At 46.9% G+C, this 14425-nt stretch overlaps 1 protein-coding gene and 1 pseudogene across 3 annotated transcripts; both read left to right on the forward strand.

Annotated features, from left to right (window-relative positions):
- The first annotated feature begins 243 nt into the window (after positions 1-243).
- On the forward strand, positions 244-7627 carry LOC146237977 (uncharacterized). Of its 3 annotated transcripts, none has more exons than XM_084686171.1 (10): positions 244-403; positions 755-874; positions 1167-1358; positions 1504-1555; positions 1651-2017; positions 2138-2174; positions 2452-4645; positions 4874-6891; positions 7020-7125; positions 7358-7627. In XM_084686171.1, exons 1-10 carry the CDS (start codon positions 356-358, stop codon positions 7504-7506), a joined length of 5283 nt encoding a protein of 1760 aa, XP_084542297.1. In that variant the 5' UTR covers positions 244-355; the 3' UTR covers positions 7507-7627. The 3 variants fall into 3 exon arrangements, with proteins under 3 accessions (XP_084542297.1, XP_084542298.1, XP_084542299.1); XM_084686172.1 differs by having other exon boundaries at positions 7023-7125; XM_084686173.1 differs by having other exon boundaries at positions 1182-1358.
- Positions 7628-12126: 4499 nt separating this feature from the next.
- Positions 12127-14425, forward strand: part of LOC146237978 (sulfotransferase 6B1-like) — a 44269-nt pseudogene continuing 41970 nt past the window's right edge.

Raw genomic sequence — 14425 nt, forward strand, 5'->3', positions numbered from 1 at the left:
TTATCCATACAGCCTGTAAGTGGCGTCATTGCGACATGAAACATATAGATGGCAAGAAAACTTGGTTTATCAAATAAAAACGTCACTTTTCTGTCTAAAACACATTGTTTAGGAAGAGACGACGCATGGCCCTCTCCATGGTGTATTGACATATTATGACGTAATCGGGCAGACAGGGATTGTGACGCGCTTTACAAATTTATAAGAACGTTACAAAATCAAATCAGTCATTGATGCAGGCAAGAAGCGAACCGCGTCTACTTTTTCCTCATTAGAAAGTGTAGTGGAAATGTATATTTATTGTTGAAATGTATATTTATGTGAGTATTTCCTAGATTATCATCTTTAAAGAAACATGGATGACATCCCGAAACATAAAAAACTTAGGCGGCCTAAACAGAAGGTAAGTCTAGTAAACCTAAAGTCAATAAAACAATTTACACTGTCGATAAACATCGACAAAAATACTTAGTTATTTCGATTTGTCTAAATTGTTTCAGAAGGCTACTTTTGCGTTGTGTTTCACAAATAGCCTACCTATCGTGATTAACACTGTTAACCTTTTTCATAGTGATATTTCATATGTAGAAGTCATATTCATTTTTCGAATATCTCTGTTCAAGACACTCGCTGTATTTCCCCGCTAACCCTTCTCACTCCTCCTTATGTTTGTGTGTGTATGAATGTTTTCAAACGTCTGTATATTTACGTGGCGTGTGTGTGTGTCTGTGTGTTTTTGTGTGTGCGTGTCTAGCCTGCTTGTCTCGCTACCGTCCAGTTGCCCCTCTGTTGGCCAGAGCAGGGGCTGAAGCTTCCTTCCCTGGTGTTCTCAGACAGGAAGCTGCTCTTCTCAGACGTTCACAAACCCCTCCAGGTAGGAACACACATAGATATATCTGTAGGAACACATACCTGGAAAGACTCAACACATTTCACACTTTGTTCATGTCTGACACATTGATCAATAGCAACTTACAAATAGTTTTGCATTTAATAAGAACCGTAGATAATAAAGGTTCAGAAGTGCATAAGTCTGACAGTATTTCAGTGAGAGGAGCCAAGGGAGTCTATATTTTATCAGTTCATCAGCTTATCAGTTTATCAGCATAATCTGAAATACTATATGCTAATGTAGAAGCGCAATAATACCAATATAATCATGTCAGAACTTGGTGCCAAAGCTTCCTCGATGCCCAGAGCCCAGCCGCAAGAGCAAGGCTGCCAGGAAGGCGTCAGGAGCTGAGAAGGATACAGGGGCCAACAAGGGGCCCCTGGCAGAGTCCTGGAGGGTTGTGGAGGACGCTGGAGCAGTTTATCGTTCAGCCGTGGCTGACGAGCTGGCAGGACTAGGCAGGGTGGTGAGTAGAAGGCCCTAATCCACCTCGCTGGGTACTACAGACTCCAGCCAGGCTCTTCCCCTCCTCTCTATCTTCCTCCACCTCTCCTATATCTCTGATACTGGCTCTGTTACTGTGCCTTGCTAAGTATGTTTCTTGCCTTAAGGTGACTGGTGGTGCATGTGCGAAGATGCTTCCCATCCCCCAGACCAGCTACTGTGAGTCTTTGTTCATTAATGTATCAACATGTATGATCACGTTCTGTCAAGAGAAGGGATCCACCGATCACATTGGGACTCTCCTCTTCATCTAGGTGTATTTCCAGCAATCAAAAGTTCCTTTCGCCCAGTGGAACCAATCAGAGCGTCGGCCTTTGAGACACTCGGGCCCCTGGGATGCAGAGCCACACCAGATGGAAGGGTGAGTGCGTACTCCGCTCCACCTCCGTCTCCACCTCTGTCTCCACCTCTGTCTCCGCCTCTGTCTCCACCTCTGTCTCCTCCTCTGTCTCCACCTCCGTCTCTACCTCTGTCCCCATGCCGACCTGAGGCACAGTCTCCAGGTTCTTCTCCACCTCCAACCTTGAATGACCCTGTGATCCGGGAGACCACGCCCAGTCTTTTGTCATTGGAGGAGACCGGGGACGAGCTGTCTTTGTTGGAGGCCATGATGTCACACCCGTGAGTGTTCCTCCAAACGCTCCCCTTTAGACTAGTGTCCTCTTCAGAATGATGTTACGATCGTCAGTTGTCATTGTACTGTGAAGTGATGTCAAACGTCAGTTCTTGTTCTTGTTACAGTCATTGGAAAATCATCAACAGGGTCCTGTTGAGAAAGGTAAATAAAATGTTTACGGGAATTGCTTTTACTCAGTTTGACAATCACCACATGTATCTGAATTGCCACATCACATATTTTTCTCCCTCCCTCCCTCCCTCCCTCCCTCCCTCCCTCCCTCCCTCCCTCCCTCCCTCCCTCCCTCCCTCCCTCCCTCCCTCCCTCCCTCCCTCCCTCCCTCCCTCCCTCCCTCCCTCCCTCCCTCCCTCCCTCCCTCCCTCCCTCCCTCCCTCCCTCCCTCCCTCCCACCCTCCCTCCCTCCCTCCCTCCCTCCCAGAACAAGAGCGTAGCTGAGCTTCAGGAGCGCTCAGAGGAGGTCATGGAGTGGGTTCTCAAGGTGACAAACGAGGTGGTCCTGCCCGCCATGGCCCTTTACCAGGTCTTCCACATCTGCAAAGACCAAGAGGATCGCCCGCTGTCCGTCGCCATCTCCTACAGCAGCTGGGACTCCCAGAGCGACAGGTCCTCTTCCGCAGGGCTGCTGTCCCCAGCCAGGCCTGTCACTGGCTCTCTGACTGGGATGGTATGTTTCAACCCTGCTGATTCTCCCCAGGACCAGGCCTCTTTTCTGGGCTCTGCCCACCCCTACGTCCCCCAGGGCGTTCTGAGAATGATCTCAGAGAGGTTCCAGCCTCTGCTGATAGGAGGGCAGGGATCCAGGCCCCAGAGCAGGCTGCTAGGTGGCAGGCCTCCGATGTTGGACTCTGATAGGCCCGCGGAGGAGGACGTCCTCGCCACGGCTTCCCTCACTGTGGCAGAGATTCTGTTGAAGGTGCAGGCGGTGATGGATAAACAAAAGCACAATGCAGAGGACAGGCTGTCAGCCTGTGTGGAGGAGCTCTACAAGTCTGTCATGGGAGAGGTGCTGGAGAAGTTTGCACTCCACCACCCCGGCTGCTTGCTGTCGGACAGCCCTGTGACCAGCATCTCCGAGGACCTGATATGCAACGCCTGGCAGGACGCCAAGGAGAATATTCAGGTCCTCGCCAACAGTCACTCCGACGCCATCAACGAGCTGGTGTCCCCGTGGCCCCCGTCGTCTGCCCACACAAGGGAGAGGATGGAGATGGCCTCCTTCCTCACTGGCAGCATGGCGGAGGCAGAAGAGATGGAGAAGGCGATGGCTCCGCCCAGCCGCATGACATCACCGCCCCTCTGCTCCCTGAAGGACAGCCTCTCTGGAATCCTGGCCCGCCACGCCCTGTTCCACAGCCCGGGCGTGGTCCCCACAGAGGAGAAGCTGGAGCTGGTGAGGATGGTGGGGGGCTTCCTCCAGGAGATGGAGCCCACAGAAGGAGGCTCTTCCCTGGACCAGCCCCAAGAGGTCTACGAGGCCTCCCTGCTCCAGAGCGTGGCTACGGCCTGCAACGTAATCCACAACGTCCTGAAGAACTTCCACGCAGCCCAGCAGCTGATTGGGCAAGTGGAGGTGGCAGACTTCCTGCAGCCTGGAAGTAAGACCTTCACCATGGTGGTGGAGTGTGTTAGCCAGAGCCTGCTAGGAGACGTTGCCGTGGAGCTGGATGCCCTGAGGAGGAGGAGGAACCTGGAAGCCAGCAGCAACAGTGGGAGGAGCAGCAGGAATCAGGAATGCCTCCCTCTTGACATCCGGCAGGAGCGATCAGTGGAGTGCAGCTCTCCTAGCAAGGAGGAGCAGGAGGACCATCAGAAGAAGGAGGAGACCGCCCCTCCCTCTTCCAGGAGCGCTAGCGCCTGGAGCGAGGCTAGCAGTGCTGCCAGCTGCCAAGACCTCAGCCTCATCGCTGAAAACATGCTGGAAATTATCATGCGGATGGCCCACTTGGCCTCCTCGCCTGACGACGACGACAAACGCGACGGAGGCTCCTCCGTCAAATCGTTCGACCAGGCGGAGAACGACCTGGGCCGCCTGCTGGCATCGCACAGCATGTGCACCAGGATGTTCCAGGGGAGGATCCAACACTTCTCCAAGCAGTTGATTAACTGCATTTATCAGCTTCTCCTGGACACCCAGATTGGACCACTCCCCTCGACACCCCATTGCCGCTCCGAGCCCAACTTCCAGAACCTGGAGGACAAGGAACATCTGGACCAGGAACTTTTCACCCCTCTGCTGTACAGTTTTTTCCAGATGGCCTTCAAGAGCCTGATGGGGAACCTGCTGGGTGAAGAAGACCTCATGGAGGACCACCGGGCCGACTCCTGCAGCGATGCGTCCTTGGACGGCAGTGACAGCAGTGGTGACAGCAGCAGTGACAGCAGCAGTGAGAGCAGTGACTGTCCCTCCGTGGACTGGTCCCGTGGGATGACGCCGGGCCCCAGGCATAAGGTTGAGGGTAGTAGGACATCGCAGAGCAAGTTGAAGCCCTCCTACAGCCAGGAACAGAGGCAGGCACTGGAGGCCATTTGTGAGGTGTTGACTACCCAGGCGGGAAGTGACATCTACAAGACCTGCAACGACCCACAAGAAAACATGGTTGTTGTCCGCAAAGGTAGAGACATTTTTTAACCTTTAGATATAAAAAAAATGGTAACTATGCTTTTGTAAGACATGCGATTATAAGAAAGATTTGCAAGTATTAAGATCTGCTGAATGACAATGTAGTCCAAGTAAATAACTATAATAATAGTATTGTAGTTAACAGATGAAATATGATATGAGAAAAGTATTGTTAATCGCTAATAGTAATAGTAGTTAAAAGTGAGTTTTCTTGTGCCAGGCCTTGATGCTAAAGCCAAGACCAGGGTCGGTAACCTAGCCAGCTCCTCCTCTGAAGACCAGAAAGTGACAACAGGAAGTCTCAATCCAGAGTCAGGTCTCACCAGCCAGGAAGTAGGACAGCCTGAGATGGATGACAACGAAAACGCTGACTACCCTGATGATTTCCACGAAGAGGAAGAAGGGTCAGATTGCCAGACAATTGCCATGGGTGCATTGATCGAGGAAGAGGAGAAGGATGAAGATTATGGAGCTGCAGGCCTCCCGGAGGAGGTCCAGGCTCATCCCTCCCTACCCATGAGCCCCTCTGAGACCCCCTCCCTCCAGCCCGGGGAGGTTCTGATCCAGGAGAAGGTCCTGATGCCCCCCCGGCCCAGCGCCCTGCACCACCAGACCCTGCATGACCTGCTGCACAGGCTGGTGGGACGCCTGGCCCTCCAGGGGCCCCTTCGTTCCTGCTTCACCCCCACCAACTCGGAGATAGAGTCTGTCCTCTTCCAAGACGTGAGCTGGTTTCTCTGGAACCAAGCCGGGATCGGCCTCGTCCTGGAGCACGAACCCCAGAACCCGCTCTTCGGTGGCGCCGACGCCCTGGACGCCATGTTTGAGGCGACCTACGCTGAGCTGATGCTATGTTCCGATAGCAACAGGGCCCAGGTCCACTCCGCCCTCCAGGGAGGGGCAGGCATCGTCTGCATGGCTGAGAATGTCGCCACGGTGATCTGCCGTCACGCCGAGTTTTGGCACCCTTCTGCCGTGTCGGGTGAGATTCCTGATTTGGAAACAGGTTCTGAGGAGAAGGAGAGCGCAGAGGACTCTGCTGGCCTAGAAAAGGCCGGTAGAAATTCCACCACCTTCATCACAAACACAAGCTTGGATGAAGGACTTGAGATGGACACTGCTGGCTTGGAAAAGGCTAGTAGAAATTCCACCAACTTCATCATAAACACGAGAGTGGATGAAGGACTTGAGATGGACACTGCTGGCTTGGAAAAGGTCGGTAGAAATTCCACCACCTTCATCACAAACAGGAGCATGGATGAAGGACTTGAGATGATGTCTGCTGGCTTAGAAAAGTCCAGTGGAGATTCCAGCCCCTTCTTAAGCAACACAAGCTTGGATGAAGGACTTGAGATGGACACTACTGGCTTGGAAAAGGCCGGTAGAAATTCCACCAACTTCATCACAAACATGAGCTTGGATCAAGGCTTTGAGATAGACACTGCTGGCTTAGAAAAGGCCGGTGGAAGTTCCAGCCCCTTCTTAAGCAACACAAGCTTGGATGAAGGACTTGAGATGGACACTGCTGGCTTGGAAAAGGCCAGTAGAAATTCCACCACCTTTATCACAAACACGAGCTTGGCTGAAGGACTTGAGATGGACACTGCTGGCTTGGAAAAGGTCGGTAGAAATTCCACCACCTTCATCACAAACAGGAGCATGGATGAAGGACTTGAGATGATGTCTGCTGGCTTAGAAAAGTCCAGTGGAGATTCCAGCCCCTTCTTAAGCAACACAAGCTTGGATGAAGGACTTGAGATGGACACTACTGGCTTGGAAAAGGCCGGTAGAAATTCCACCAACTTCATCACAAACATGAGCTTGGATCAAGGCTTTGAGATAGACACTGCTGGCTTAGAAAAGGCCGGTGGAAGTTCCAGCCCCTTCTTAAGCAACACTAGCTTGGGTGAAGGACTTGAGATGGACACTGCTGGCTTGGAAAAGGCCGGTAGAAATTTCACCACCTTCATCACAAACGGGAGCTTGGATGAAGGACTTGACATAGAGTCTGCTGGCTTGGAAAAGGCCAGCAGACTCGCCTCCTGCCTCTCATCCTCCTCCACTTCCCGGTCCTGCTACTCCTCCTCTTCTTCCACCTCTGTTCTCTCCTCCCCTTCGTCCTCCAAATCCTCCATCAGCTCCTCCACCTCCAGGGGCTCCATGGCTCGGGCCCCTAGCCCAGAGGGACATCATTTGGGAAAGACCGACACCCCCATCCTCCAGAGATGGTTCACACTGGTAAGCTGAAAACAACACCACACACTGGCACTAGGTAGAACTGACTTGAGCTGAGCCAGCGATGGTAAGGGACGATATGTGACAATCTCAATGAATCAGTGTGTCTTTGCTCTCACTTCCAAACCCAGAAGAAAGAGAAGACCTTCCTTAAGGATGGACAAAATGTGGATGCCAAGGGAAAAAAGACAATCAGAATATTCAGGACAAACAAAGTTTCTCCCCTTAGCACTGAACGTGAGTTTCTGACTGCATATTTGCTCATTTAGGCTTTCCCACTTTAGTTAGCTCTCCCACCATTTCACACACACAGACTTGCACACCAAAACTCACTCACACACACACACACACACACACACACATACAGGTATACAGATATGCACACACATACTATTTTTAAGTGAGAGGTCACAGTGCTGAAGTTCTGTGTGATGTCATACCTTGCTGTGTGATGGTGTTTCCTGTCCAGGTCCAGACCTTGGTGAGTCTTCCATTGCTGGAGGAGAGGAGAAGAAGAAGAAGAAAAAGAAAAAGTCCTTCAAAGCTTTCTTCCGGGGGATCTCTGCAGCTCTCTCCAGGGTTTTCTGCTTTGGCTGCGTGAAGGATATTCACCAGTAGAGGGCGCCACCTGCTTACTCAACTGGCTGGCAGAGAAAGAGAACCTGTCACTACGGCAACAACCGTAGCTACTCCCCTCTTCTTCAGTTCTGTGTAACCATGTTTTTAGGATATTCCAATAAAAACGACTGGAATTTCGTTTATATCTCCTTTGTAATCGTTTAAGCTGTTTGTGTACAAGGTTGTGACATCACCATGTCAGGACTGCAGCCACACAGAGAGGCTGATTAGCATTTGTTAAAGTAATTGTACAAAACCACTTTACATCAGTGTAAAAGTTACCTTAAACATGAGCTTTTCTAAAACTTTTAAATACACATGACACATGACCATATGTATTTTAAGAATGTTACTTGAGTTAGTTCAGAATAGTTTTGATTGTTCCCCAATTTAAAAAGAGCCTTCTTTTGTAATTATTAGGTTGAAACACACCACCGTTCTTCTTTATTCCAAGTGGTCCTGCTTGCATCTGCTCACACATGTTTAGCTAACACACACACAGAGACACACACATTCACACACAAACTGTACTGGTTCACTGGTGACAGAGGGTAGACAGGCCGCGGCAGGCAGGCGCCCCAAAGCGTGTCTTCTCTCACCTTCTCAAGGTCAGACCGGGCACGGCAGGCAGGCCGGCCTGTATGGTTTACACCTTCTGCATAGGCATCAAGGCAAGGGTGAAGGCTTTGGTCAGGACCTGGGTCCGGGAATTAGCCTGAGTCAGGAGATCAACCAGAGACTGGATCAGGACCTGCTTGACTTGGCCCTGAGGCAGGGTCTGGACCTGAGTCTGGGTCTGGAACTGTAGGACTTCGGTCTGAGGCTGGGTCTGGACCTTTACTTGGACCTGATGCTGGACCTGGACCTGAGGCTGGACCTGGACCTGGGCTTGTGAATGGGTCTACCGACAGTGCTCTTTGTCAGGGTCGGGTCGCGCTGGTGGGCCCAAGTCACTAATCGGAGAGCCATCAGTCAGTTTAAAATTCAAGAACTCTGAGGCGTGCTCGTAATCCACTGACCTCTTGAAGTTGACATAAGCATAACCCAGAGAGTGCTGGGTGACCCTGTCTCTGCAGACGTAGATAGAGGGGAAGGTCCCGGCGGGACTGAAGTGGTTGTAGAGCATTGCCTCGGTAACATGTTGGTGTATGTCTCCTACATACAAAGAAGCTGTTGGACATCTAGAAGGAGGCTGATTCTTTTTTCTCTGACTATCTCATCGAAAGGATTTCAGTTGTTGTGGAGCAAGGTAAAAATAAACATTTTGAGTTACTCTGAATAAAAAATGTTGTTCTACGTTTTAAACAGCCTACTAATTAATTCAAATAATGTGATGAATGTAAACTGTCACTGGAATATAAATGGCTAATTAATATGAATGATGACCAAAGTTTGATATACTTTTGGCTTTGGAAAGAGAGAAAAGTCCCATCTTGTGGATGGGATGGAGACCGGTAATTTCAGAATAAAGGACGTTCTGTTTTGTTTCAAAGACTAATCCTTACAAAAGGGCAACTAAACCAATCCATTGCTTACACAGTATTATTTTTGACAAATTTGACATTTGTGTGTAATAGGCCATTAAAACTATTAAAATGTGTCAGTTGATTACTGTTGTGTGATGCAGAAACAACCTGAGCACGTTCACAAACAGGGGAGTTAGATTTAGACAGAAAACCGGGCCAGCTGCGTTCTCTCTCGAAGACCTTCTATTAACCCTTGCATCCTCGTCCTGGTACGTACGTTTGTCCGCAACCTGTTGCTAATTTCCTGCTACTTCCCCTGTCCAAATCTGCCCTTAAAAACCATCCTGAGCTGGGGTTGTGGTCAAATTACTTAGGTGTTGTCCATTTCGCTGATCCCTAGTCGAATTCAAAAAAGATGTGCCCAAATACAACTCAATACAAAACACACGTGTAATTCAGATGTAAAACATAACTAAATAAGAGTCAAACACATGCACATTACGAATCAGTACATTATCAACAGCTCCCATGAATGTCCAGCTTTAACAAGCTTATTATTTGAGAATTAAATTAATTACATAAACACGCCTGAACTTATTTCATGCAGTGCATTTCATTATGCCGGAGAAGCACTCATCTTGCCTGTGCATTGTTTGTCGACATTTCGCTTTAATATGACTCAAAACTGTAGGCTAATGCTTGGACGATATCACCTCCTAGTGGAAATAACTGACACACTAACTGGCACTCATTTGAATGAATATTTTCAGAAATGGTGTCCGGTCCTGCCATCAGTCGCTCCTCCCTCCATCTGTCAGCTAACGTCTCTTGTACTGTGGAGTGTTCTGTGAAGAACGAGAGAGATATGCCCACAACCTGGTACAAAGGAGAGGAGAAAATTAACCAGACCAGCAGTCCTGATCTCTCCTCCAACATCTCTCTCCATCTGGAGATGAAGGACCAGGATGGAGACACCTACAGCTGTGTGGCTGAAAACCCCATCAGTAACCAGACAGCCAAACTCAACAAGACAGAGCTGTGCCCAGGTCAGTGGCTGTTTCTCTCCATGTCAAGAGACGCAGATGACAAACAACTAAACATGGAGACTCTGAATCCTCAGTTCTCATAGTAAAATCTCTGATGCACTTTATTACACACATTATACACATTATAGTATAATACTGTCATGTGTGTCAGTCTGTTTACTCTGGGGTAGAAAAACACCTGGTAAGAAGACTTAAAGACAACCTGCCTACCACTCCCATTAGACAACCGAACCAGGAAATACAAGTAAAACTCCCTGGTTGTGTGTATGTGTTTCTTCAGGTCTTGCTACATACAGCAGCTCTGTTCGCAATCACCTTTGGGGCACCCTACAGTGCATCCATTAGATGCACATCCATTAGATGCACTGTGTATGTCTTTTTGGTATACCAAATAAATCAAGTACTTTATTATTAACAGTAAGATATTGTGAGAAATCGGCTGTAAAACAGCAATTTTTGTATACAGTATGAACAAAAATAAACATGCACCCCTTTTGGTAATCATTAGGTTTCTTTAAATTGTTTTTCTAATGAGGAACAACTACAACAAAACGAGTCAACGTTCCTCAGATATGATCATAGTATCAGATATGATCAGAACAGATATTTTACATCAACATACAAATACGTTATGATCCCTTTTTCATTACTACCTTGCTCAACAAAAACCAGGCCAGAGGTTCCTTAGAATTCTAATCCTCCTCATGAAAGACAGTCAACATCATACTACATGTTTATAATGTGTCCTCACATCATTCAGTGTCTGTGGTTCCAAACCCTGACGAGAGAACGTCTGAGTTTGAACTAAGTACAGTTAACATGTTGGAGAAGAATGTTTACTTAGACTACAATGGATGGAGCTTTAATGGTGGGTTATAAAAAAACTCAACAAATGAGAACAAGGGAATTTGAACCTCGCTCAGATCCACCGGGTCTTTCCAGCACACAGTATTGATTTCAATTCATAGACTTCTGGAGAGGATGACCTCTGGTGGTGAACGGTGTAGAGAACATAGGGACATGTAGGTGTCGGAAACACTGAAATTATTATGTTTATTGTTACACAAACTATAACACAAATCATGTCAATCCATTTCATTGACTGCAAGCAAAAACTTGTCAATGTGCATTTCATGACTTTAAAAGGAATAAAAGACCAGATGGAAAGGTTCATAACTGCATTCATTAAGAAAACAAAAGTGATCTTCTCTTGGAAAGACTATCCATCAGTGCTTTCATTTTTTGGCCTATGAAATTCCTATTTTTTTCATGTTTTTCTTCAGAAAAAGTTATTGTCACAGTGTTCTTAGTGGCCTCTTTGGCCAGGTAGATCTTGTACACAGCCACCGCCTCATCCACCATGGCATGCAGAGCCATGCAGGTGGAGCAGGTGGAGAATCTCAGCGTTGTCCAACTCTAACAGCATGCCGGTGACCTTTCCAACCAGGCTGGGCTGGATGTCCTGGATCAGGTGGTACAGACGTTCTCCCAGCATCTGCTTCTGGTCCTGGGGCAGAGCAGCAGCCAGCATGGAGACTGTCAGAGGCTCCTGGTCCAGCACACTCACTGCTGTGACTGGAGGTGGACAGGGTTACAGCTAGGCTGTGTGGAACACAACAGCAACAGAGTTGGAAGTGGGTTTGAAAGTGTTTGTAAATGCCTGCTTCATGACCACCTGGGGCTTGGCACTGATGTGTTGGTGGCTGCTGCATCATCCAGGAACTCCACACACACCAACATTAGTAGCCACATTCATCTGGGAGGCATGGAGGGCAGCCACTGCTTGATTGATCTGGGAGTGCAGAGCCTGTGGAGACTCCAGCAGGTGGATCACCTCATTATTTTCCATCTTCAGGAACATACAGGTGAGCTTGTCAGCTAGGCGTGGTTGAACATTGTGGATGAGGGTGATGAGACACTCTCCCAGTTTAGGCTTCTGGTAGTGCAGAGGAGTGGAGGCCAGTGTGGAGGCTGTCAGAAGCCTCCACGGACAGAGTGACACACAATTGAAAATACACTTTTACATACAACGCTACTGCTGCCACAATGTGAAACTGTAACTAGCCTCATACCTGGGCTTTCCTCCAAGAATGTTATACGGCTCAGACATGGAAATAGCCACACTGCTGGACGCAGGAGGCAGTATTATTTACTATAACTGTCCTGAGGGCATACACGTTTGTGATTGGTTTAATCTGACAACCAATCGCAAGAGAGGAGAACATTTCAGACGCGGTAGTAGTCAGACAAAAGGGAGTCAACTGTCTACCCTGGTTTCAGGGCAGAAGTTGTCTGAGTGCAGGTGAATCTCTCCTGGTCTCAGGGCAGAAGTCATTTTTTTTTTTATTCTCAGGGCAACTTGGTTGTGGTTATGTGCCAGTATGCAGGATTAAAAAGGTCAGTGATTTGGGTTTGTCAGGGTTCAAATCAATTGGATGATTATTGTGATCTTCAAAATCATGGCTGAAACCACTGGGCCAAAAGAAATGCCTGCTGTGCCGCAGATGCTTGAATTCTTCTCACCTGAAATGCAACAGGTACGTTAAACATGGGTCGTTTTTTTTCACTGAGAAAATACAAGTCTGATAACATTGTAACTGCAACACAAAAACAGCATTCGTAAATTATTGTCGTTTTGTGGTGATTGGCCTTAACATTTTAAACCTGTTTATTTTAGGTGTGTGAGGACACATGCAAGAGTAACGCAAAACAAATATTAAGCAGTATTGATCTTTTTGTTTGCAGATGGTTAAAGAGAAGACCTTCCCTCGGTTATTGGGCACACACTTGCACCCAGATAATATACCCAAATCTTGCCATTGGCAAATGTTTCACTAATCCCCTACAGGTAGTATTTGGTGCACTGTTAGGACAACATCAGGGAACTCTAAACAACATTTCATTTGGTTTAATTTTAGTGGCTTGGGGCTCTTACTTTGACCATGCCCTAGCTTGTGAGAAACACATGGATGATCCAAATGTGATGAATGTGACTTACGAGCAACTGAAGGAGGTGTGTCATATGTATTCCTGAATATGGTAGTTTGATGATCCATTGGTGTTTTGGGCGGGTGATGATGAGTCTCTTCTACTTTCTCCCCATGTGACAGTGGAGGATTTGGAGCGTAATGATGGAACTGCAGAGAGGCCCTACTTCATGTCCAAGAACCTGCTCACCATCCTGAACAAGTCCAACGAGGAGACCAAGACAATAGACTAACCTGAAGGACTGTGTGTGTGTGTATGTGTGCGTATGACTGTTATTGATTGCCACACTGTGTGTTGGTATGTGTGTGTGTGTGATGGTATTGTTGATTGACTGTTAGATGACGTGCGTGTGCATGTGCATGTGAGTGAAGAGAACAAAGGGAGAAGAGTTCCAACAGCCATTATTAACCATGTCTGTGATGTGTTTGGAATGTGCCTTAAGTATGCTATAAAGTTTCACACAAGCAAAGCAATGAGAGATTACTTTTTTTTAACAAGAATTGTTGTCTTTCTGAGACCCGTTCATACTGGCTACTGAAGTAACACAGTCTAATTGAGAAGTGGCAAATGTTTGCTGAAAAGTAGGTGAAAATGACAGGACAAAAATGTATTTCATTGTTGGGTTTCTATTTAACCATGTTTGTACTTTTGACATTTGATTTTAGAGAACTTTAACTGTTCATTCTTTTTTCTCTATTAGATGTTTGAGTTGCCATCTTGAGAATGACAGTTTCATCTGTCGGGTTACTATGGATAGACAATAGTCTGTTGCTTTAGGCCTATTGTACCAATGCCTCCAGTATTACGTTTGATTAAAAAGCTATCATGCTAAGATGCTAAAATATTTATTTATTTTCCTAATGAGGTTTTCTTGATTCACGTTGTTAAGCATTCACCATGTACTGCCCTGTATTGTACTTACAATTTACCAAAGAAGGTTGTACAGTCTAAACCATAAACTAGAGTTGGGATTGAAAATATTTTGTCATCTTGACCTAAAATGCATTATTTTTAACGCTCAAGTTGTGTTTGTAATGTTACATCACAACATGTAACACGTTATTGCTTTTCACAGTGAAGGTTCTTGTAAATAACATTTTTGTAAGCTACAAGACGTTAATGAAGTGTGATATGTTTATGATGAAGACATTAATAGAATTTCAACAGTAATCATTTCTATGTACATAATTAGATGCAGCATGTCTTGTATCATACTGTATAAAACATTAAATTGTTCTCATTTTGTAAGTAAGGAAACTCTTTAGTTGTAAATTACATTTAGTTGACCATAGAGACAGTTGTTGTTTTCTTAACAATAAACAAGATAAACATTCAACCACAACCAGTTTTTACCACACCCTACTACTTAAGATAAAAGTTTCTGCACAAATACTTATTATGAATTGGCAATAATACACG

Source organism: Hypomesus nipponensis, chromosome 21 (genome assembly GCF_054491055.1).
Source record: "Hypomesus nipponensis isolate SF chromosome 21, ASM5449105v1, whole genome shotgun sequence".
Taxonomy (NCBI): Eukaryota; Metazoa; Chordata; class Actinopteri; order Osmeriformes; family Osmeridae; genus Hypomesus; species Hypomesus nipponensis.